At 44.2% G+C, this 24,051-nt stretch overlaps 2 protein-coding genes across 4 annotated transcripts; one reads left to right on the top strand and one right to left on the bottom strand.

Moving 5' to 3' along the window:
- Positions 1–1,034: 1,034 nt before the first annotated feature.
- Positions 1,035–8,713, top strand: LOC311124816 (protein HGH1 homolog). 3 transcript variants are annotated; one of them, XM_084158337.1, is made up of 7 exons: positions 1,035–1,079; positions 1,479–2,062; positions 2,263–2,363; positions 2,750–2,848; positions 5,817–5,908; positions 6,149–6,271; positions 8,313–8,713. In XM_084158337.1, the coding sequence occupies exons 2-7, from the start codon at positions 1,521–1,523 to the stop codon at positions 8,496–8,498; spliced, it is 1,143 nt and encodes a 380-aa protein (XP_084014463.1). In that variant the 5' UTR covers positions 1,035–1,079; positions 1,479–1,520; the 3' UTR covers positions 8,499–8,713. The 3 variants fall into 3 exon arrangements, 2 of the variants coding, with proteins under 2 accessions (XP_084014463.1, XP_084014464.1); XR_014612811.1 differs by having other exon boundaries at positions 1,051–1,079; positions 5,817–6,006; XM_084158338.1 differs by having other exon boundaries at positions 1,059–1,085.
- Positions 8,714–8,874: 161 nt separating this feature from the next.
- LOC311119825 (testis-specific serine/threonine-protein kinase 5-like) lies at positions 8,875–21,086 on the bottom strand (the record flags this gene model as incomplete). Its single annotated transcript, XM_084157789.1, has 8 exons — positions 8,875–9,239; positions 9,570–9,749; positions 15,182–15,297; positions 15,700–15,832; positions 15,969–16,024; positions 19,176–19,378; positions 20,509–20,616; positions 20,880–21,086. 8 exons carry the CDS (start codon positions 21,084–21,086, stop codon positions 8,875–8,877), a joined length of 1,368 nt encoding a protein of 455 aa, XP_084013915.1.
- Between the last annotated feature and the right edge of the window lie 2,965 nt (positions 21,087–24,051).

Consider the following 24,051-nt stretch of genomic DNA (forward strand, 5'->3'; position numbering starts at 1 on the left):
ACATATATTTCCCTCAGATTACACAGACCCACAAAGAATTCCAAAACAAATCCAATTTTAATAAACTCCCTTATCTATTGGGTGAAATACCACAGTGTGCCATCACAGCAGCAAGATGTTTCCTGTTGCCACAAGAAAAGGGCAACCAGTGAAGAACAAACACCATTGTCAATACAAACCATATTGATGTTTATTTATTTTCCCTTTTGTACTTGAACTATTTGCACATCATTATAACACTGTATATAGCCATAATATGACGTTCATGTGTCTATTCCTTTGAAACTTGTGAGTGTAATGTTTCCTGTTCATTTTTGATTTCTTATTTCACTTTTGTTTATTATCTATTTCACTTGTTTTGGCAATGTAAACATGTATCCCATGCCAATAAAGCCCCTTGAATTGAATTGAGAGAGAGGACTCAAGTAGCGAAGTAAACTAGAAAAATTGACGTTAGACACGGCGTACCACATTTAACAAACCAAACATTCAAATACCTTTATCGAAGGTAAAGTAAAAACCCAATCCGGTCCGTGCATCAATACCGGTATATTGTAAAATACGGTAACCGCCCAGCCCTAAAATGTAGCTAAAATGTCAAATCAGAAAGCAGACACAGTTGGTGTCTGAACTCAAGGCAAACTACAACCACAGATAGAAAGAGCAATTGGAGAAAGAACAATTTGTTAGCTTAAAAAATATATTTGCTACAATAGTGTGTTCAAAAAGTCCCCGAAGACCGTAATCTCAAGCGAAATAAATTCTACGTTTCTTACCTGACTGCTGGAAATAAGAATCCTAAACGCCACCTTGAAAGAGCCTAAATCAGCTTCTTACACCGGGAGAATGATATATCGTGCCGAGCAGATGTTGTTTCCACGATTTTAGCGCGCTGTGAAATGACATGCAGTAATCTACCAATCGAAAGGCTGCTGAGAAAATAAAACCAGTCAGAACTAAGGAGTAGTTTAGAAGGCGTAATATATCTCTGTTATCTGTAATCCTATTGGAGACGCAACATTTTAGTTAAAAATACGGAAGTACGTATTTATCAGCGTGTAAAGGTCCATGTGGATGAGGTGAGTGTGCGTCACAATAAATATTTCATAAAGGTTACAGAACCGCACGGTCGATTATGTATCAAGCCAGCTAGCTACGTTGTTTTCGATCTATTTAACATTCAAGGAAGTCGGGTGGTTTTATATTGCCTGAGATATAAAAACTAACGTTAACCCATGTTCGACCGACTAGCTAGCACCAAAGGACTCGGTGATGATCATGCTATGTGACAGCATGAGTTTAATGTAACCTTTACTGACTTTGTCATTTATATTCGCCATGTTGTATGTTTATGTTGTGTTCTAGGTACATTGTATCAAGTTATCATTGGGCTCATTTCCCTCTGTTTTTGTAGCTTGCTTTCTTTACACTTGTGGAATTGTAACCCTGTATCTTGTGACTGTCCATTTTTGGATTAGTGAAGATTTGGATTGATCATCACCCATTGCCTGTCCACCATCATGCTGAGTGACGTGGAGGCCAAAGAGCTGCTGTCCTTCCTCACCCTGAACACCAGGCCGGATGTCAAGGGCCAGGCCACAGAGTACATCCTGGGCCTATCTGGCAACCGGGACGGCTGTCGCTACCTACAGTCAAAACCGGACTTCCTTAAAGCCCTGGTGACCCTCACCACCGACCCCTCTATTGCTATCGTCAAAGACTGTTACCACTCTCTCATCAACCTCTCGGCTGACGAGACCATGCACCAACCGCTGGTGAAAGACGTTGACTTCCTCCCTACGTTGTTTAAAAACCTCCTGGACCCAGAGTTTATGTTTGCAGACCGTATCTGTACGATCCTTACTAACCTGTCGCGGCACGTGAAGACATGTAAAGAGGTGTTTAAGGCTATGCAGGAGCAGGAGATAGGTCTGACGCAGATAGTGGAAATATTCTGCACTGAGGGCTACAACAAGCAGGCATCGCTCCATTACCTGGGCCCCCTCCTCTCCAACCTGACTCAGCTGCCCGAGACCAGACACTTTATCCTGGATAGGGAGAGGTCAGTGGCTGGGTGCTTAGCTCATGAGATCCAGGTTTAGGCTAGGTTATGTCTTTTGACTTTTCTCATCATCCGGTAACGCATGCTATACAGGCCTAAAGAGATGTAAAATATAATTTCCCTGCCCCATAAGTGTTTCCTGTCAGTTCCCTGTCCAATGATGATGACCGTTCTTTGTGTGTATGTTTGATGGTCCACAGGTGTGTAGTGCAGAGACTCCTTCCCTACATGCAATACGAGGCCTCAACAATCAGACGAGGGGGAGTCATTGGCACTCTGAGAAATTGTTGCTTTGACCATGGTAAGGGACGAAAAGAGACATGCATGTTAATGGCTGTAGGACAGTCATTTCTAACCTTCCTAGGTAATATAATAATAATATGCCATTTAGCAGACGCTTTTATCCAAAGCGACGTACAGTCATGCGTGCATACATTTTTGTGTATGGGTGGTCCCGGGGATCGAACACACTACCTTGGCGTTACAAGCGCCGTGCTCTACCAGCTGAGCTACAGAGGACCATCCTTACATTTACAGAGTTCATGCCCGTTTTGTGTTGAATTGAGTATAATTAATTTTCAGTAAACGTTCTAGTTATGTTGACCTTTGACCTTGTAGCATATGTTTCCAAGAATGTGTAATAGAAAAAAAGTTCCTGATTTGGATATCTCTTCCGATTTCCCCCAGCTCATCATGAGTGGTTGCTGAGCGATCCGGTGGACATTCTGCCTTTCCTGTTGCTGCCTCTCGCTGGGCCCGAGGAACTGTCTGATGAGGAGAATGAAGGTAAGGATGACATCACACAACACCATGGCAACAAGTTTCTCATCTCCCTGTAGAACAGACAGCATGGCATATACTGTACCAGGCACTGTGATTTCAGATGTTCCAACAGTCCTTAAATACATCCTCGGGCCCTAAGGAGGAGGGTGAAGTTGCCCCTAGACCAGTGGTATTCAACCTTTTTTTTCTAGTTAGTAGACACTGATATAACAGGTTAGTTAGTAGACACTGATATAACAGGTTAGTTAGTAGACACTGATATAACAGGTTAGTTAGTAGACACTGATATAACAGGTTAGTTAGTAGACACTGATATAACAGGTTAGTTAGTAGACACTGATATAACAGGTTAGTTAGTAGACACTGATATAACAGGTTAGTTAGTAGACACTGATATAACAGGTTAGTTAGTAGACACTGATATAACAGGTTAGTTAGTAGACACTGATATAACAGGTTAGTTAGTAGACACTGATATAACAGGTTAGTTAGTAGACACTGATATAACGGGTTAGTTAGTAGACACTGATATAACGGGTTAGTTAGTAGACACTGATATAACGGGTTAGTTAGTAGACACTGATATAACGGGTTAGTTAGTAGACACTGATATAACAGGTTAGTTAGTAGACACTGATATAACAGGTTAGTTAGTAGACACTGATATAACAGGTTAGTTAGTAGACACTGATATAACAGGTTAGTTAGTAGACACTGATATAACAGGTTAGTTAGTAGACACTGATATAACAGGTTAGTTAGTAGACACTGATATAACAGGTTAGTTAGTAGACACTGATATAACAGGTTAGTTAGTAGACACTGATATAACAGGTTAGTTAGTAGACACTGATATAACAGGTTAGTTAGTAGATACTGATATAACAGGTTAGTTAGTAGACACTGATATAACAGGTTAGTTAGTAGACACTGATATAACAGGTTAGTTAGTAGACACTGATATAACAGGTTAGTTAGTAGACACTGATATAACAGGTTAGTTAGTAGACACTGATATAACAGGTTAGTTAGTAGACACTGATATAACAGGTTAGTTAGTAGACACTGATATAACAGGTTAGTTAGTAGACACTTACATAACCGGTTAGTTAGTAGACACTGATATAACAGGTTAGTTAGTAGACACTGATATAACAGGTTAGTTAGTAGACACTGATATAACAGGTTAGTTAGTAGACACTGATATAACAGGTTAGTTAGTAGACACTGATATAACAGGTTAGTTAGTAGACACTGATATAACAGGTTAGTTAGTAGACACTGATATAACAGGTTAGTTAGTAGACACTGATAACAGGTTAGTTAGTAGACACTGATATAACAGGTTAGTTAGTAGACACTGATATAACAGGTTAGTTAGTAGACACTGATATAACAGGTTAGTTAGTAGACACTGATATAACAGGTTAGTTAGTAGACACTGATATAACAGGTTAGTTAGTAGACACTGATATAACAGGTTAGTTAGTAGACACTGATATAACAGGTTAGTTAGTAGACACTGATATAACAGGTTAGTTAGTAGACACTGATATAACAGGTTAGTTAGTAGACACTGATATAACAGGTTAGTTAGTAGACACTGACATAACAGGTTAGTTAGTAGACACTGATATAACAGGTTAGTTAGTAGACACTATAACAGGTTAGTTAGTAGACACTGATATAACAGGTTAGTTAGTAGACACTGACATAACAGGTTAGTTAGTATACACTGATATAACAGGTTAGTTAGTAGACACTGATATAACAGGTTAGTTAGTAGACACTGATATAACAGGTTAGTTAGTAGACACTGATATAACAGGTTAGTTAGTAGACACTGATATAACAGGTTAGTTAGTAGACAGGTTAGAGCAGTGATACTCAAACTTTTTCAGCGGGAACCCCAATTTTGGGGGGGGGCTGAATTTCTGGGGACCCTATTTTTTCCCCAAGAATTTATTGCGATCCCACCAAATCTAATGACAACCTTAAAATCATATAATTTTTACATCAACAAATGACCTTCAATTTATTAAATTTTTATCTCTTATCAAAATGAAAAGAAACCAATAAATACATTTACTCAATACAATTTTATTTCAAATTGTCTTTCTCAAAAACGTTTGTACATTTTCTGTCCTTGAGCTGTTCTTGTCTATTAATGTTCTGTATTATGTCATGTTTTGTGTGGACCCCAGGAAGAGTAGCTGGTGCTTTCGCAACAGCTAATGGGGATCCTAACTACCAAAATAAGTATATTGTCCCATACAATAATCTGTACTCTTAATGTATTGTCCCCCCTCCTCCCCCAAAACATTTTGGTGACCCCACTGCAGTTCCCCCGACTTTGAGTCAGTTGGACATTTTACCCACTAATGATTAGGATTCAGAGCTCATTCCTATTCCCAGCCACAACAGGAAATCATTGTACTTGTGGCATGAGCATGTCTGCTGCAGTTGCCCGCTCCTCCATAGGGCGCAATGTGTTTGTTCTGTGCAGGTGGAATTTCAAGGCACAGTGTATTTGCCCCCCCCCCCCCCCCTTGTGCATGGAGAGTTGATCAAATTCACATCATGATAACGTCAGAGGGACGCAAATGGAAACTGTTGAAGATCCTTCCAAGGAAGTTGTGAATTTGTGCTTTACTCAGCCCGGGTTCAACTTCAAAGGCGGTGGTCACGTAAAAATAGTTAAACATTTTCATTTGTTTTTATGTTTTATAGTCTTGTGGCACATGGCCACGTTAACCAGTCTTTATAGAAGGGTACACAGCCTGAGACGCTGGAGAAGAGTTAATAAAGAGATGGTGGGCGTCACAAGGCCCACAGTTTGTACTGTGAACAACATGCATTGATTAAAACACTTTAACTCATTGATATAGCCTACTGCTAAGTAATACAGTAAGATATCTGCATTAGAAATGTAGCCTAATACTCATGGTACATTTATTCCTATTCAATGAAGGGTTACCTGTCGATCTCCAGTACTTACCAGAGGACAAGCAAAGAGAGGAGGATCCCGACATTCGCAAGATGCTCATTGAGACCCTGATACTGGTTGGTGTCACCTGGAGTCAATACCATGCCATGCTTCCACCAACACTTCAAATCAAAGCTTATTGGTCGCGTTCACAGATTTGCAGATGTTATCGCAGGTGCAGCGAAATGCTTTGTTTCTAGCTCCAACACTTAACCATCTTTGTCACTAAACCAGAAAAGCTCAGTTTCTGTACAATCCAATCTGTTTTTAACAGCTGGAAATACTCCTAACTTGACGTTTTCTCTTGATGCACCCAGCTGACGGCTACCAAAGTGGGCCGGCAGATTCTGAAGGCCAAGAACACCTACGCCATCATGAGGGAGTTCCACAACTGGGAAAAGGAACCTCACGTGGCCGCTGCTTGCGAGAAGCTTATACAGGTAAACTACGAATATACACTGAGTATACCAAACATTAGGAACACCTTCCTAATATTGAATTGCACCCCCCTTGCCCTAAGAATAGCCTCAATTCGTCTGAGCATGGACTCTACAAGGTGTCAAGCAGGGATGCTGGCCAATGTTGACTCCAATGCTTCTCACAGTTGTGTCAAGTTGGCTGGATGTCCTTTGGTTGGTGGACCATTCTTGATACACACGGGAAACTGTTGAGCGTGAAAAACCCAGCAGCATTGCAGTTCTTGACACAAACCGGTGTGCCTGGCACCTACTACCATACCCCGTTCAAAGGCACTTAAATATTTTGTCTTGCCCATTCACCCTCTGAATAGCACACATACACAATCCATGTCTCAGTTGTCTCAAGGCTTAAACATCCTTACATTTACGTCATTTAGCAGACACTCTTATCCAGAGCGACTTACAAATTGGTGCATTCACCTTATGATAGCCAGTGGGACAACCAATCTTATTTTTTAGAGTATATTTATAAATGTTTCCTAATCATGTTTTTTTTTTTTGGGGGGGGGGGGGTAGAGGTAGAATGATTACTTTTGTACTATCCCAGGTATTCCTTAGAGGTAGGGTTTCCATCCTGCTTTAACCTGTCTCCTCCCCTTCATCTACACTGATTGAAGTGGATTTAACAAAGGAGCTACAGTGTAGCTCAGTTGGTAGAGCATGGCGTTTGCAACGCCAGGGTTGTGGGTTTGTTTCCCACGGGGGACCAGTATGAAAAAAATAAAATAAAATTATGCACTCACTAACTGTAAGTCGCTCTGGATAAGAGCGTCTGCTAAATGACTAAAAAAAATAACAAGGGACATCAATAAGGGATCATAGCTTTCACCTGGTCAGTCGGTCATGGAAAGAGCAGGTGTCCTTAATGTTTTGTATACTCAGTGTATAATTTATAGTAATTTTAATGTGTGTTAGGTTTGTACTAAGATCAACAAACGGTTTCCGTAATTCTGAGGTCTGCAGTCAGGGTTTAGGTTTACCCTAGTAAATCAACCCAGAGCAACCTCATGGTGAGCAGCTGCTGTGGTATTCACAAGCAAGTCCAGATTTTCCAGCTGTCGTCATGGCACCTTGGTAACCAGTACATTCAGGAATTGCATGGCTTCTTGTTGTGCTTGGTAAGACACCCCAGTCTACAACGCCAATCAATCTCATGACATCTCAATACTCTCGAGTGCTGAAATTTGCAGCAGCGACTGACTGAGAAAATTGAGTTTGCATCCCAAATGGCACCCTAGTCCCTACATAGTGCACTACTTTTAACCAGTGCCCTATGGGCCTTGGTCAAAAGTAGTGCATTATAGGCGTCCATTTAGGACACAGACAGGATGTTCTGATTGGCTGGAAAAAGCTTCCACTGTTCCTTCCCTGCATAGTGCCTGCTCTGCGGTGGCAGTCTGGTAGTGGGGAACGACTGAGTGGAAAAGGTGGCAGTCTGGTAGTGGGGAACGACTGAGTGGAAAAGATGTTACTCAGTCTCGGATGAAACCCCCTGATACACTCCATAACAGCTAGGAGATCCCTTTTGAGTTCTGGTCCAGAAGCACGAGTTCAGTCTTTAGCTACCCAGACAGTTTAATCACAGTCATAAAGCATATAAATCTAGCGAGTTGAAATCCGAGCATTATATTTATCTAAGACTAATGGTATTTTTATGCTGAATCTTGCGGATAACAAGGCTGTAACATTTTATCATATTACTTAAAAAGCCCTCTTTTTCCACTTTTTCGTACATTTTCTGGAGTACGTCCTGATGCCGTTTTGACGTTTCTTGAGCTAATTCGTTGTCAATTCCAGTCTGCAGTAATGTTGAGGATGTCATTGAAATATTGTCTCTACTGTTTTTCACTTAAAGTAGCCAAAATGCTGGATCGCAAGTTCTTAATTCCAGGGAATACCAGACAGCTTTCGACTGAGAATAAGGGTCAAGCTGTTGTTAATGTTTGCCACCAGCATTGATGTATCCTTTTTTTGTGTGTGTGTGTCTCTCTCTCTCTGCCAGGTGCTGATCGGGGACGAGCCGGAGCCAGGCATGGAGAACCTGTTGGAGGTGGAGATTCCTGAGGACGTGGAGGTGAAGCTCAAAGACATGGATGCCCAGGAGCAGGAGCAGTTGGAGAAGGACCAGGAAGATCTGTTGAATCCAGACAAGCCCCAGCAGTGTGCTGGCATAGTGAGGATGATGTAGCAAGGAGGTCTTTTCTACATTTCATCTGAGCCACCATTTGATGAACAATGGAACCAAACCAACTGCTGACTGGAATGAACAGAAGATTATTCTCACCATCACAACAACAAACTGCATGCAAACAGGAGTCGGGAAGGACTGTGTTGTATTTTCACGTCATGTAAATTCAGACGACAAAAGTCAAGTATCCATTAAAATCATCTCATTTTATTTTTAAAGAAAAGAGTCTGTGCTTGATTTTTTTCTTCTTCTGTAGAATCACATTTGAGCCCATAGTTGTCCATGGTAACATAATCCATGGTTAGCAGCCCCCTAGGTTAGTACCCAGGAGTAGGAATCCTCAGGCTGCTTGGGGCAGCTGCTCCTGTCAGCCAGTTTACCTGAGACTCTGGTCCTTATGGGCCGAGCCGGGCTTCCTGAAGTTAGGTAGGTTGTGGAAGGGCTTGGGGGTGAAGGGCGGGCGGGGCCGGGTCACAAAGAGGCGTTTGGAGTTGGTGCTCTGGATCTGAGTGGGTCTCAAAAGGAGCCGACAGGTGGAGACCGAGGGGGGCTTGGGGCAGGGCGGCTCCTCTCTCTTCTCCTGTGGAGGTTCACGGCGATGGCAGCCTGCGCTGCTGGCCCCGGGGCGATAGTGGTGGTGGGGGACCGCTACAGTCCGGTGGGGCCTCTCAGGCAGACTTGTGTGGCTGTGTCTGAAGGATGGATGGGTGGGGGTGCCAGGGCCCAAGTGCCAGGAGCGGCCTGTTACACATCCAGTGGGCTCTGTATTTCAACATGCCAGGTAGACTGAGGTTATAACAGTTTATAAGCTGGTTTAAATAGACTATGTACAATAGGCTACATACTGCTAGATATCCACGTTACAGGATGTATAACAGTTCTTTACAGAAATGTCATGCCATCTAAATAATAATACGTTAACATGCTTGAAGTAATGAACCAAACTAAGACCATGTGCCCGTTCCAAATGGGACCCTATTCCCTATATAGTGCACTACTTTTGACCAGAGCCCATAAGAAAGTAGTGCACTGTATAGGAAATAGGGTGCCATTTATGGAGGGACATCTCACCATCTTTAAGCTTCTTGTCCAGGGCTTTATTCTTGTTGGGGATGTCACTCTTGGTGGCACGGAGCTTGTTGAGCAGGCCGGTCATGGAGGGCATCATCCACTGGTGTGTGTTGACCTGGGCCAGGGGCAGGCGGGCTGGGGGCTGCCATTGTAACAGCTTCTTAATCAGGTCCTGGCAGCCTGGAGGGGCACAGACAGCCAGGGGACAGTAGGACTACAGCCAGGGGACATTAGGACTACAGCCAGGGGACATTAGGACTACAGCCAGGGGACATTAGGACGACAACCTGGGGACATTAGGACGACATTAGGACTACAGCCAGGGGACATTAGGACTACAACCTGGGGACATTAGGACTACAGCCAGGGGACATTAGGACTACAGCCTGGGGACATTAGGACTACAGCCTGGGGACATTAGGACTACAGCCAGGGGACATTAGGACTACAACCAGGGGACATTATGACTACAACCAGGGGACATTAGGACTACAGCCAGGGGACATTAGGACTAGAGCCAGGGGACATTAGGACTAGAGCCAGGGGACATTAGGACTACAACCAGGGGACATTAGGACTAGAGCCTGGGGACATTAGGACTACAGCCTGGGGACATTAGGACTACAGCCAGGGGACATTAGGACGACAACCTGGGGACATTAGGACGACATTAGGACTACAGCCAGGGGACATTAGGACTACAACCTGGGGACATTAGGACTACAGCCAGGGGACATTAGGACTACAGCCTGGGGACATTAGGACTACAGCCTGGGGACATTAGGACTACAGCCAGGGGACATTAGGACTACAACCAGGGGACATTATGACTACAACCAGGGGACATTAGGACTACAGCCAGGGGACATTAGGACTAGAGCCAGGGGACATTAGGACTAGAGCCAGGGGACATTAGGACTACAACCAGGGGACATTAGGACTAGAGCCTGGGGACATTAGGACTACAGCCTGGGGACATTAGGACTACAGCCAGGGGACATTAGGACGACAACCTGGGGACATTAGGACGACATTAGGACTACAGCCAGGGGACATTAGGACTACAACCTGGGGACATTAGGACTACAGCCAGGGGACATTAGGACTACAGCCTGGGGACATTAGGACTACAGCCTGGGGACATTAGGACTACAGCCAGGGGACATTAGGACTACAACCAGGGGACATTATGACTACAACCAGGGGACATTAGGACTACAGCCAGGGGACATTAGGACTAGAGCCAGGGGACATTAGGACTAGAGCCAGGGGACATTAGGACTAGAGCCAGGGGACATTAGGACTACAACCAGGGGACATTAGGACTAGAGCCTGGGGACATTAGGACTACAGCCTGGGGACATTAGGACTACAGCCAGGGGACATTAGGACTAGAGCCTGGGGACAGTAGGACTACAGCCAGGGGACATTAGGACTACAGCCAGGGGACATTAGGACGACAACCTGGGGACATTAGGACGACATTAGGACTACAGCCAGGGGACATTAGGACTACAACCTGGGGACATTAGGACTACAGCCAGGGGACATTAGGACTACAGCCTGGGGACATTAGGACTACAGCCTGGGGACATTAGGACTACAGCCAGGGGACATTAGGACTACAACCAGGGGACATTATGACTACAACCAGGGGACATTAGGACTACAGCCAGGGGACATTAGGACTAGAGCCAGGGGACATTAGGACTAGAGCCAGGGGACATTAGGACTACAACCAGGGGACATTAGGACTAGAGCCTGGGGACATTAGGACTAGAGCCAGGGGACATTAGGACTACAACCAGGGGACATTAGGACTAGAGCCTGGGGACAGTAGGACTACAGCCAGGGGACATTAGGACTACAGCCAGGGGACATTAGGACGACAACCTGGGGACATTAGGACGACATTAGGACTACAGCCAGGGGACATTAGGACTACAACCTGGGGACATTAGGACTACAGCCAGGGGACATTAGGACTACAGCCTGGGGACATTAGGACTACAGCCTGGGGACATTAGGACTACAGCCAGGGGACATTAGGACTACAACCAGGGGACATTATGACTACAACCAGGGGACATTAGGACTACAGCCAGGGGACATTAGGACTAGAGCCAGGGGACATTAGGACTAGAGCCAGGGGACATTAGGACTACAACCAGGGGACATTAGGACTAGAGCCTGGGGACATTAGGACTACAGCCAGGGGACATTAGGACTACAGCCAGGGGACATTAGGACTACAGCCTGGGGACATTAGGACTACAGCCTGGGGACATTAGGACTACAGCCAGGGGACATTAGGACTACAACCAGGGGACATTATGACTACAACCAGGGGACATTAGGACTACAGCCAGGGGACATTAGGACTAGAGCCAGGGGACATTAGGACTAGAGCCAGGGGACATTAGGACTACAACCAGGGGACATTAGGACTAGAGCCTGGGGACATTAGGACTACAGCCTGGGGACATTAGGACTACAGCCAGGGGACATTAGGACTACAGCCTGGGGACATTAGGACTAGAGCCAGGGGACATTAGGACTAGAGCCTGGGGACATTAGGACTACAGCCAGGGGACATTAGGACTACAGCCAGGGGACATTAGGACTACAGCCTGGGGACATTAGGACTACAGCCTGGGGACATTAGGACTACAGCCAGGGGACATTAGGACTACAACCAGGGGACATTATGACTACAACCAGGGGACATTAGGACTACAGCCAGGGGACATTAGGACTAGAGCCAGGGGACATTAGGACTAGAGCCAGGGGACATTAGGACTACAACCAGGGGACATTAGGACTAGAGCCTGGGGACATTAGGACTACAGCCTGGGGACATTAGGACTACAGCCAGGGGACATTAGGACTACAGCCTGGGGACATTAGGACTAGAGCCAGGGGACATTAGGACTAGAGCCTGGGGACATTAGGACTACAGCCTGGGGACATTAGGACTAGAGCCAGGGGACATTAGGACTAGAGCCAGGGGACATTAGGACGACAACCTGGGGACATTAGGACGACATTAGGACTACAGCCAGGGGACATTAGGACTACAACCTGGGGACATTAGGACTACAGCCAGGGGACATTAGGACTACAGCCTGGGGACATTAGGACTACAGCCTGGGGACATTAGGACTACAGCCAGGGGACATTAGGACTACAACCAGGGGACATTATGACTACAACCAGGGGACATTAGGACTACAGCCAGGGGACATTAGGACTAGAGCCAGGGGACATTAGGACTAGAGCCAGGGGACATTAGGACTACAACCAGGGGACATTAGGACTAGAGCCTGGGGACATTAGGACTAGAGCCAGGGGACATTAGGACTACAACCAGGGGACATTAGGACTAGAACCTGGGGACAGTAGGACTACAGCCAGGGGACATTAGGACTACAGCCAGGGGACATTAGGACGACAACCTGGGGACATTAGGACGACATTAGGACTACAGCCAGGGGACATTAGGACTACAACCTGGGGACATTAGGACTACAGCCAGGGGACATTAGGACTACAGCCTGGGGACATTAGGACTACAGCCTGGGGACATTAGGACTACAGCCAGGGGACATTAGGACTACAACCAGGGGACATTATGACTACAACCAGGGGACATTAGGACTACAGCCAGGGGACATTAGGACTAGAGCCAGGGGACATTAGGACTAGAGCCAGGGGACATTAGGACTACAACCAGGGGACATTAGGACTAGAGCCTGGGGACATTAGGACTACAGCCTGGGGACATTAGGACTACAGCCAGGGGACATTAGGACTACAGCCTGGGGACATTAGGACTAGAGCCAGGGGACATTAGGACTAGAGCCTGGGGACATTATGACTACAGCCAGGGGACATTAGGACTACAGCCAGGGGACATTAGGACTACAGCCTGGGGACATTAGGACTACAGCCTGGGGACATTAGGACTACAGCCTGGGGACATTAGGACTACAACCAGGGGACATTATGACTACAACCAGGGGACATTAGGACTACAGCCAGGGGACATTAGGACTAGAGCCAGGGGACATTAGGACTAGAGCCAGGGGACATTAGGACTACAACCAGGGGACATTAGGACTAGAGCCTGGGGACATTAGGACTACAGCCTGGGGACATTAGGACTACAGCCAGGGGACATTAGGACTACAGCCTGGGGACATTAGGACTAGAGCCAGGGGACATTAGGACTAGAGCCTGGGGACATTAGGACTACAGCCTGGGGACATTAGGACTAGAGCCAGGGGACATTAGGACTAGAGCCAGGGGACATTAGGACTAGAGCCAGGGGACATTAGGACTACAGCCTGGGGACATTAGGACTAGAGCCTGGGGACATTAGGACTACAGCCTGGGGACATTAGGACTACAGCCTGGGGACATTAGGACTACAGCCTGGGGACATTAGGACTAAAGCCTGGGGACATTAGGACTAGAGCCTGGGGACATTAGGACTACAGCCTGGGGACATTAGGACTACAGCCTGGGGACATTAGGACTAGAGCCAGGGGACATTAGGACTAGAGCCAGGGGACATTAGGACTAGAGCCTGGGGACATTAGGACTAGAGCCTGGGGACATTAGGACTACAGCCTGGGGACATTAGGACTACAGCCTGGGGACTTTAGGACTACAGCCTGGGGACATTAGGACTAGAGCCAGGGGACATTAGGACTAGAGCCAGGGGACATTAGGACTACAGCCTGGGGACATTAGGACTAGAGCCTGGGGACATTAGGACTACAGCCTGGGGACATTAGGACTACAGCCTGGGGACATTAGGACTAGAGCCAGGGGACATTAGGACTAGAGCCTGGGGACATTAGGACTAGAGCCTGGGGACATTAGGACTAGAGCCTGGGGACATTAGGACTAGAGCCAGGGGACATTAGGACTAGAGCCTGGGGACATTAGGACTAGAGCCAGGGGACATTAGGACTAGAGCCTGGGGACATTAGGACTACAGCCTGGGGACATTAGGACTAGAGCCAGGGGACATTAGGACTACAGCCTGGGGACATTAGGACTAGAGCCTGGGGACATTAGGACTAGAGCCTGGGGACATTAGGACTACAGCCTGGGGACATTAGGACTACAGCTTTTTATGGCAAAGTAGTTATATTGACTTTAAATTAACGTCAACAAGTAAAGACAGGCTCACGTCCAACAAAAATAATCGCTTTTCTTTTCACTTTACATCACCACCGTTCTATAATAATTATACAAATGTATAATTTCAGTAATTGATGACGGCATTCATATTTTTTATTTTTTTCAAGCTGGGCTGAAGCTAATTTGGGTGCGCTTTCTTTCCAAGGCATTCGTAGTGGTGGAATGGAGAAGTGGGCTTCAGGACCAGATAAGTGTTTAAAAAAAATTCTAATAAACATTTTACAGACCAGGGCTCGTGTCCAAAAAGCATCTCAAAGTAAGAGTGCTGTTCTAGGATCTGTTTGGCTTTCTAAATCTTTAAGGAATACGATTACTTAGACAGGGCGGACCTGATCGCAGAGCAGCACTCCTACACCGGGATGCTTTATGGATATGGCCCTTGTTGATTACTGGCAGAATACCTAGGGAAACTGGCTGGTGGAACGGCAGCTCTTTCCTGATGAGTTGGACCAGTTTGCGGGGGTGCTTCTCATGGTAGGGCAGCTTCCCTGTGACCATGGCATATAGAATCACCCCTCTGGACACGGAGAGAAGACACATGAGGCCAACTAACTTACAGTAACCAGACAAGAGAACACAGTTGTGTTCAAAACTATGACAGTGATATGTGATGCCCCCTTACCAGCCCTTAACCAACAATGCATTTATTATTATTATTATTATTATTATTATTATTAATAATTTTTAATAATAAAAGCAAATAACTAAAGAACAGCAGTAAAATAACAGTAGACATCATTGGAGGATACTAATTTAGCTATTTAATGAAGTGTGACACTTGTCGAAGCTGTGTCCCAAATGGTCCCCTATTCCTTATATAGTCCACTACTTTTGACAAGAGCCCTATAGGCCCTGGATAAAAGTAGTGTTCTATATAGGGAATAGGGGACCATTTGAGAAGCAATCTCTGATGACTCACAGGCTCCACAGGTCAGCTTGTTCTCCGTTGTACTTGCGAGACAGCAGGATCTCTGGGGCAGTGTAGGCCACCGAGCCACAGAACGTGTTCATCAAAGCACTCCTGTCTGTGTAGTGGTTGGCAAAGCCAAAGTCTGCCAGGCACAGCACAAATAGCACACACACACACACACACACACACACAGAGTCAGTGATACACATGGTTTACTATACAATTGATTAAAAAACACTGTCTGGTGAGATGGGTAGGGGAGTTCATGGTTATTTTACCAGTCAATTTCACAAATCCTTGCTCATCCAAAAGTATGTTTTCACATTTCAGGTCTCTGGAAAGGAATAGGAAATACATTAAAAAGACAGGTGTTGCAAGTCATGGTGACTGCAAGAAATATTGAAATTACCTCTGTGAGTAATCTGGGTGTGGCAGGCAGCAACAGTGCTTGATTACCTGTGTTTGGTTGCTGTGGTATTACCTGTGTTTGGTTGCTATGGTATTACCTGTGTTTGGTTGCTGTGGTGTTACCTGTGTTTGGTTGCTGTGGTATTACCCGTGTTTGGTTGCTGTGGTATTACTTGTGTTTGGTTGCTGTGGTATTACCTGTGTTTGGTTGCTGTGGTATTACCTGTGTTTGGCTGCTATGGTATTACCTGTGTTTGGTTGCTGTGGTATTACCTGTGTTTGGTTGCTGTGGTATTACCCGTGTTTGGTTGCTGTGGTATTACCCGTGTTTGGTTGCTGTGGTATTACCCGTATTTGGTTGCTATTGTATTACCTGTGTTTTGTTGCTATGGTTTTACCTGTGTTTTGTTGCTATGGTATTACCTGTGTTTGGTTGCTGTGGTATTACCTGTGTTTGGTTGCTATGGTATTACCTGTGTTTGGTTGCTGTGGTATTACCCGTGTTTGGTTGCTGTGGTATTACTTGTGTTTTTTTGCTATGGTATTACCTGTGTTTGGTTGCTATGGTATTACCTGTGTTTGGTTGCTATGGTATTACCTGTGTTTGGTTGCTGTGGTATTACCTGTGTTTGGTTGCTGTGGTATTACCCGTGTTTGGTTGCTGTGGTATTACCCGTGTTTGGTTGCTGTGGTATTACCCGTATTTGGTTGCTATTGTATTACCTGTGTTTTGTTGCTATGGTTTTACCTGTGTTTTGTTGCTATGGTATTACCTGTGTTTGGTTGCTGTGGTATTACCTGTGTTTGGTTGCTGTTGTGTTACCTACAGTTGAAGTCGGAAGTTTACATACACCTTAGCTCAATTAGTATTTGGTAGCATTGCCTTTAAATTGATTAACTTGGGTCAAACATTTCGGGTAGCCTTCCACCAGCTTCCCACAATAAGTTGGGTGAATTTTGGCCCATTCCTCCTGACAGAGCTGGTGTAACTGAGTCTGGTTTGTAGGCCTCCTTGCTCGCACACACTTTTTTTTCCAGTTCTGCCCACAAATGTTCTATAGGATTGAGGTCAGGGCTCTGTGATGGCCACTCCAATACCTTGACTTTGTTGTCCTTAAGCCATTTTGCCACAACTTTGGAAGTATGCTTGGGGTCATTGTCCATTTGGAAGACCCATTTGCGACCAAGCTTTAACTTCCTGACTGATGTCTTGAGATGTTGCTTCAATATATCCTCATAATTTTCCTTCCTCATGATGCCATCTATTTTGTGAAGTGCACCAGTCCCTCCTGCAGCAAAGCACCCCCACAGCATGATGCTGCCACGCCTGTGCTTCACGGTTGGGATGGTGTTCTTCGGCTTGCAAGCGACCCCCTTTTTCCTCCAAACATTACGATGGTCATTATGGCCAAACAGTTCTATTTTTGTTTCGTCAGACCAGAGGACATTTCTCCAAAAAGTACGATCTTTGTCCCCATGTGCAGTTGCAAACCATAGTCTGGCTTTTTATGGCGGTTTTGGAGCAGTGGCTTCTTCCTTGCTGAGCAGCCTTTCAGGTTGTCGATATAGGACTCGTTTTACTGTGGATATATATACTTTTGTACCTGTTTCCTCCAGCATCTTCACAAGGTCCTTTGCTGTTGTTCTGGGATTGATTTGCACTTTTCGCACCAAAGTACGTTCATCTCTAGGAGACAGAACCCGTCTCCTTCCTGAGCGGTATGACGGCTGCATGCTCCCATGGTGTTTAAACTTGTGTACTATTGTTTGTACAGATGAACGTGGTACCTTCAGGCGTTTGGAAATTGCTCCCAAGGATGAACCAGACTTGTGGAGGTCTACAATTTTTTTTCTGAGGTCTTGGCTGATTTCTTTTGATTTTCCCATGATGTCAAGCAAAGAGGCACTGAGTTTGAAGGTAGGCCTTGAAATGGCCCACTGGAATTGTGATACAGTGAGTTATAAGTGAAATAATCTGTCTGTAAACAATTGTTGGAAAAATTACTTGTGTCATGCACAAAGTAGATGTCCTAACCGACTTGCCAAAACTATAGTTTGTTAACAAGAAATGTGTGGAGTGGTTGAAAAACAAGTTTTAATGACTCCAACCTAAGTGAATGTAAACTTCCAACTTCAACTGTATGTATGATTGCTGTGGTATTTCCTGTGTTTGGTTGCTGTGGTATTTCCTGTGTTTGGTTGCTGTAGTAATACCTGTAAACTACAATATGTGATTGTTGTGGTTTTACTCGACAACATATGATGCTGTTGGCATTACCTGTGATTTTGCAGATATGGAATCAGATTGTTGCAGCAACAGCAGTGAGGTGTTACCTGTGTACTACGTGGTTGTTATGGCAGACAGTGAGGTGTTACCTGTGTACTACGTGGTTGTTATGACAGACAGTGAGGTGTTACCTGTGTACTATGTGGTTGTTATGGCAGACAGTGAGGTGTTACCTGTGTACTATGTGGTTGTTATGACAGACAGTGAGGTGTTACCTGTGTACTATGTGGTTGTTATGACAGACAGTGAGGTGTTACCTGTGTACTATGTGGTTGTTATGACAGACAGTGAGGTGTTACCTGTGTACTACGTGGTTGTTATGGCAGACAGTGAGGTGTTACCTGTGTACTATGTGGTTGTTATGGCAGACAGTGAGGTGTTACCTGTGTACTATGTGGTTGTTATGACAGTGAGGTGTTACCTGTGTACTATGTGGTTGTTATGGCAGACAGTGGGTGTTACCTGTGTACTATGTGGTTGTTATGACAGACAGTGAGGTGTTACCTGTGTACTATGTGGTTGTTATGGCAGACAGTGAGGTGTTACCTGTGTACTATGTGGTTGTTATGGCAGACAGTGAGGTGTTACCTGTGTACTACGTGGTTGTTATGGCAGACAGTGAGGTGTTACCTGTGTACTATGTGGTTGTTATGACAGACAGTGAGGTGTTACCTGTGTACTATGTGGTTGTTATGACAGTGAGGTGTTACCTGTGTACTACGTGGTTGTTATGGCAGACAGTGAGGTGTTACCTGTGTACTCTGTGGTTGTTATGGCAGTGAGGTGTTACCTGTGTACTATGTGGTTGTTATGACAGTGCATGACGGCGTTGACTATCTGTTTGAATAGCCTGCGAGCCTCCTCTTCACTGAGGCCCGGACTGCCCTTGCTATGGGACACGGCGTTGATGTGTTCTAGAAGGTCTCCGCTCAGAGCCAGCTCCAGAATCAGATAGAACCGCTTCAGTGAACGGAACATGTCATACAGCTGGACCTGTTCAAAGTAGAGTACCCACCATATTAATAGAATACAATCAGTAACTCTGGATCCATTTAGGTGTCTAAGCGCCAGTTTCCTGGATCCAGATTTAGCTAAAAACCATGTTCAATGGAGGTGCTTTTTATTCTAGGAGTAGTCATAGTCTGGGAAACTAGCTCTATATTTGTTTGCGTATATCAAAGAAGAAATGTGTTTGTACCCTAACAACACTCACCACCCCTGGGTGTCTGTACGTGTTTGGTGTTTGTACCCTAACAACACTCACCACCCCTGGGTGTCTGTACGTGTTTGGTGTTTGTACCCTAACAACACTCACCACCCCTGGGTGTCTGTACGTGTTTGGTGTTTGTACCTTAACAACACTCACCACCCCTGGGTGTCTGTACGTGTTTGGTGTTTGTACCCTAACAACACTCACCACCCCTGGGTGTCTGTACGTGTTTGGTGTTTGTACCTTAACAACACTCACCACTCCTGGGTGTCTGTACGTGTTTGGTGATTGTACCCTAACAACACTCACCACCCCTGGGTGTCTGTACGTGTTTGGTGATTGTACCCTAACAACACTCACCACCCCTGGGTGTCTGTACGTGTTTGGTGTTTGTACCTTAACAACACTCACCACCCCTGGGTGTCTGTACGTGTTTGGTGTTTGTACCCTAACAACACTCACCACCCCTGGGTGTCTGTACGTGTTTGGTGTTTGACCTTAACAACACTCACCACCCCTGGGTGTCTGTACGTGTTTGGTGTTTGTACCTTAACAACACTCACCACCCCTGGGTGTCTGTACGTGTTTGGTGATTGTACCCTAACAACACTCACCACCCCTGGGTGTCTGTACGTGTTTGGTGTTTGTACCTTAACAACACTCACCACCCCTGGGTGTCTGTACGTGTTTGGTGTTTGTACCTTAACAACACTCACCACCCCTGGGTGTCTGTACGTGTTTGGTGTTTGTACCTTAACAACACTCACCACCCCTGGGTGTCTGTACGTGTTTGGTGTTTGTACCCTAACAACACTCACCACCCCTGGGTGTCTGTACGTGTTTGGACCTTAACAACACTCACCACCCCTGGGTGTCTGTACGTGTTTGGTGTTTGTACCTTAACAACACTCACCACCCCTGGGTGTCTGTACGTGGCGTTCAGAGCATATATCTCTCTGTGCACAAACTTCTTAGAGTATTCTGGGGGAGCCTCGTTGATAGAGATGATTTTGATGGCCACCTGAAAAATGAATGGTTGTAGGGCTGAATGTCCTCATCCACACAGTTCACAAAAACTACAACAATGTTATCAAAGTGTGACTGCAGTGCTAGTCATAGTGAGATACTATTGTTTTGAAATATATCCAGCAAATATGGACATACGGTCTGGCTAAAAGAAAAAAGAAAAACAAATCAATAAGTGGGTACATGTTATGGTCATTAAATTAAGTTTAGAATGAATTCTTTATGATTTTTACCATGGTAACAAATACATTGCACTACCATATTGTGGTTCTTGCTCCTCAGGTCATTGGCCAACTTGTAGTTCTTGCTGATCTTATTTGGGGTAGCGTACCCCAGGTAGACCTTGGAGAAAGCACCTGTCCCAATCTTCTTGCCAGAGAGAAGGTAGCCATTCTCTCGACACTCTATGGTCCTCTCATTAAGCGACTTCCCAGAGTCCTTTACTCTCGTGCCAGTTGCACTCATACTAAAATAGATACCTTCAATCCGCTTCCTCTCCTAGTGGCTACATCTCCTTTCCTGTGCATCTCAGATTAAGCTCTCAGTCAAATGATTTGATGCATGACTGAGGTATTTGATATGTATCATTGTAATATTTAGCTGTAAGCATGCCCACACTCAAGGTGTGAACTTGCTGAAATGATGACAATGCATTTGGAACCTTCTCCATGGCAACATGAATGATACAGTACAAACAAATTCTAAAATAGAATTTTGAGGTTGTTCTCTTTGCTTCGACATGAATGGAATGGAACCATTTGCTGATAATCCATTGTTACAGGCTGGAGTGTAATATTTATTAGCTTATCATTATTTGCTCTAACTACAGTATTGTAATTAAGGCTATTACAGTGCATTCAAACAACATATTTTCCTTCCACTAATGATTTCATTCTCCTCCCCAAAAATGTTGCTAAATAGAGCGATGATTTAAAATGTGATGAATCAAAATGTCTGGCCAACAGGAGTGAGGGAGGACTCATTAGGAATGCATGACAAGGAAAACATGGGGCCACGTCCCAAATGGCACCCTATTCCCTATATAGGGAATAAGATCCCATTTGGGATGCAGCCTTGGCCCTGGCCCTGGCCCACATTAATATACAGGGCTGAAAACAATTAAGAGTATGAAATTGACTTAGTTATTCCTGCTGGAGAGGCCAATTTGAGGAAGAGACACTTCATAAGTTTAAATTATATATCAATAGCTCATGGTTCACCATCGAGGCCAATTTAGTTTCAGCACTGTATACTTGGGCCAGTTGAAATTAGCCTAGGAGAGATGGCTGTTCTGGCCAATGTGATGCTGCGGCCATAATGCATTAGCCTTTTATTTTGTATAACTGCTTAGATGAATACTGATGTGCATATGGCCTGGCCGATAGAAGAGAAAACTGTCAAGTAAAATGGAAAAGAAAATGAGGTGAGCAAACTACTTTCTCAGATTGTGTTTATTTAACATTCCGATGTCAAGACGCTATGCTATTTACAATTCTATGATATCTACAATGTACAGGTTTTTTTTACTGCTCTTGCTCACAATAACATTCACAGACTTAACAAAAAATGTTTTATTGTCACATACACCACATATGTGTAGTGAAATGTGTTTTTTTTACAGGGTCAGCCATAGTAGCACAGTGCCCCTGGAGCAAATTAGGGTTAAGTGCCTTGCTCAAGGGCACATCGACAGATTTGTATACCTTGTCGGCTCACGTATTCGAACCAGCAACTTTTTGGTTATTGGCCCAACGCTCTAACCGCTAGTCTACCTGCCGCCCAAGTATACTGACAAGTATATATACAAGTATACTGACAAGTATATATAGCCATAGCTTGTGGTATATCACCCTCTTGTGGACATCTATGAAGTGATTTTATCTTGCCAGTATGTACAGTGCCTTCAGAAAGTATTCACACCCTTTGACGTTTTACACATTTTGTTGTGTAACAAAGTGGGATTAAAATGGATTTAATTGTCATTTTTTTGTCAACGATCTACACAAACTACTCTGTAATGTCAAAGTGGAAAAAAGAAAAGAAAAAGAAAACACTAATAAATGTTGATTAGAGAAGTATTCAAGCCCCTGAATCAATACACTAATATATGTTGATTAGAGAAGTATTCAAGCCCCTGAGTCAATACACTAATATATGTTGATTAGAGAAGTATTCAAGCCCCTGAGTCAATACACTAATATATGTTGATTAGAGAAGTATTCAAGCCCCTGAGTCAAAACACTAATATATGTTGATTAGAGAAGTATTCAAGCCCCTGAGTCAAAACACTAATATATGTTGATTAGAGAAGTATTCAAGCCCCTGAGTCAATACACTAATATATGTTGATTAGAGAAGTATTCAAGCCCCTGAGTCAATACACTAATATATGTTGATTAGAGAAGTATTCAAGCCCCTGAGTCAAAACACTAATATATGTTGATTAGAGAAGTATTCAAGCCCCTGAGTCAATACACTAATATATGTTGATTAGAGAAGTATTCAAGCCCCTGAGTCAATACACTAATATATGTTGATTAGAGAAGTATTCAAGCCCCTGAGTCAAAACACTAATATATGTTGATTAGAGAAGTATTCAAGCCCCTGAGTCAATACACTAATATATGTTGATTAGAGAAGTATTCAAGCCCCTGAGTCAATACACTAATATATGTTGATTAGAGAAGTATTCAAGCCCCTGAGTCAAAACACTAATATATGTTGATTAGAGAAGTATTCAAGCCCCTGAGTCAAAACACTAATATATGTTGATTAGAGAAGTATTCAAGCCCCTGAGTCAATACACTAATATATGTTGATTAGAGAAGTATTCAAGCCCCTGAGTCAATACACTAATATATGTTGATTAGAGAAGTATTCAAGCCCCTGAGTCAAAACACTAATATATGTTGATTAGAGAAGTATTCAAGCCCCTGAGTCAATACACTAATATATGTTGATTAGAGAAGTATTCAAGCCCCTGAATCAATACACTAATATATGTTGATTAGAGAAGTATTCAAGCCCCTGAGTCAATACACTAATATATGTTGATTAGAGAAGTATTCAAGCCCCTGAATCAATACACTAATATATGTTGATTAGAGAAGTATTCAAGCCCCTGAGTCAAAACACTAATATATGTTGATTAGAGAAGTATTCAAGCCCCTGAGTCAATACACTAATATATATTGATTAGAGAAGTATTCAACCCCCTAAGTCAATACATGTTAGAATCACCTTTGGCAGTGATTACAGCTGTGAGTCTTTCTGGGTAAGTCTCTAAGAGCTTTGCACACCTAGATTTCACAATATTTGCACATTATTGTAACTAGGCCACTCAGGAACATTCAATGGTGTCTTGGTAAGCAACTCCAGTGTATATTTGGCCTTGTGTTTGAGGTTATTGTCCTGTTGAAAGGTGACTGTG

This window comes from Coregonus lavaretus (genome assembly GCF_964263955.1).
Source record: "Coregonus lavaretus genome assembly, chromosome: 3".
Classification (NCBI taxonomy): domain Eukaryota; kingdom Metazoa; phylum Chordata; class Actinopteri; order Salmoniformes; family Salmonidae; genus Coregonus; species Coregonus lavaretus.

Bases quoted from the DNA above. Each gene is read 5' to 3' on its own strand.
- LOC311124816 (XM_084158337.1), top strand. From the start codon at position 1,521: ATGCTGAGTGACGTGGAGGCCAAAGAGCTGCTGTCCTTCCTCACCCTG. The intron at 5,909-6,148 runs GTTGGTGTCACC...TGATGCACCCAG, and splicing joins TCATTGAGACCCTGATACTG to CTGACGGCTACCAAAGTGGG. The intron at 6,272-8,312 runs GTAAACTACGAA...TCTCTCTGCCAG, and splicing joins CTTGCGAGAAGCTTATACAG to GTGCTGATCGGGGACGAGCC.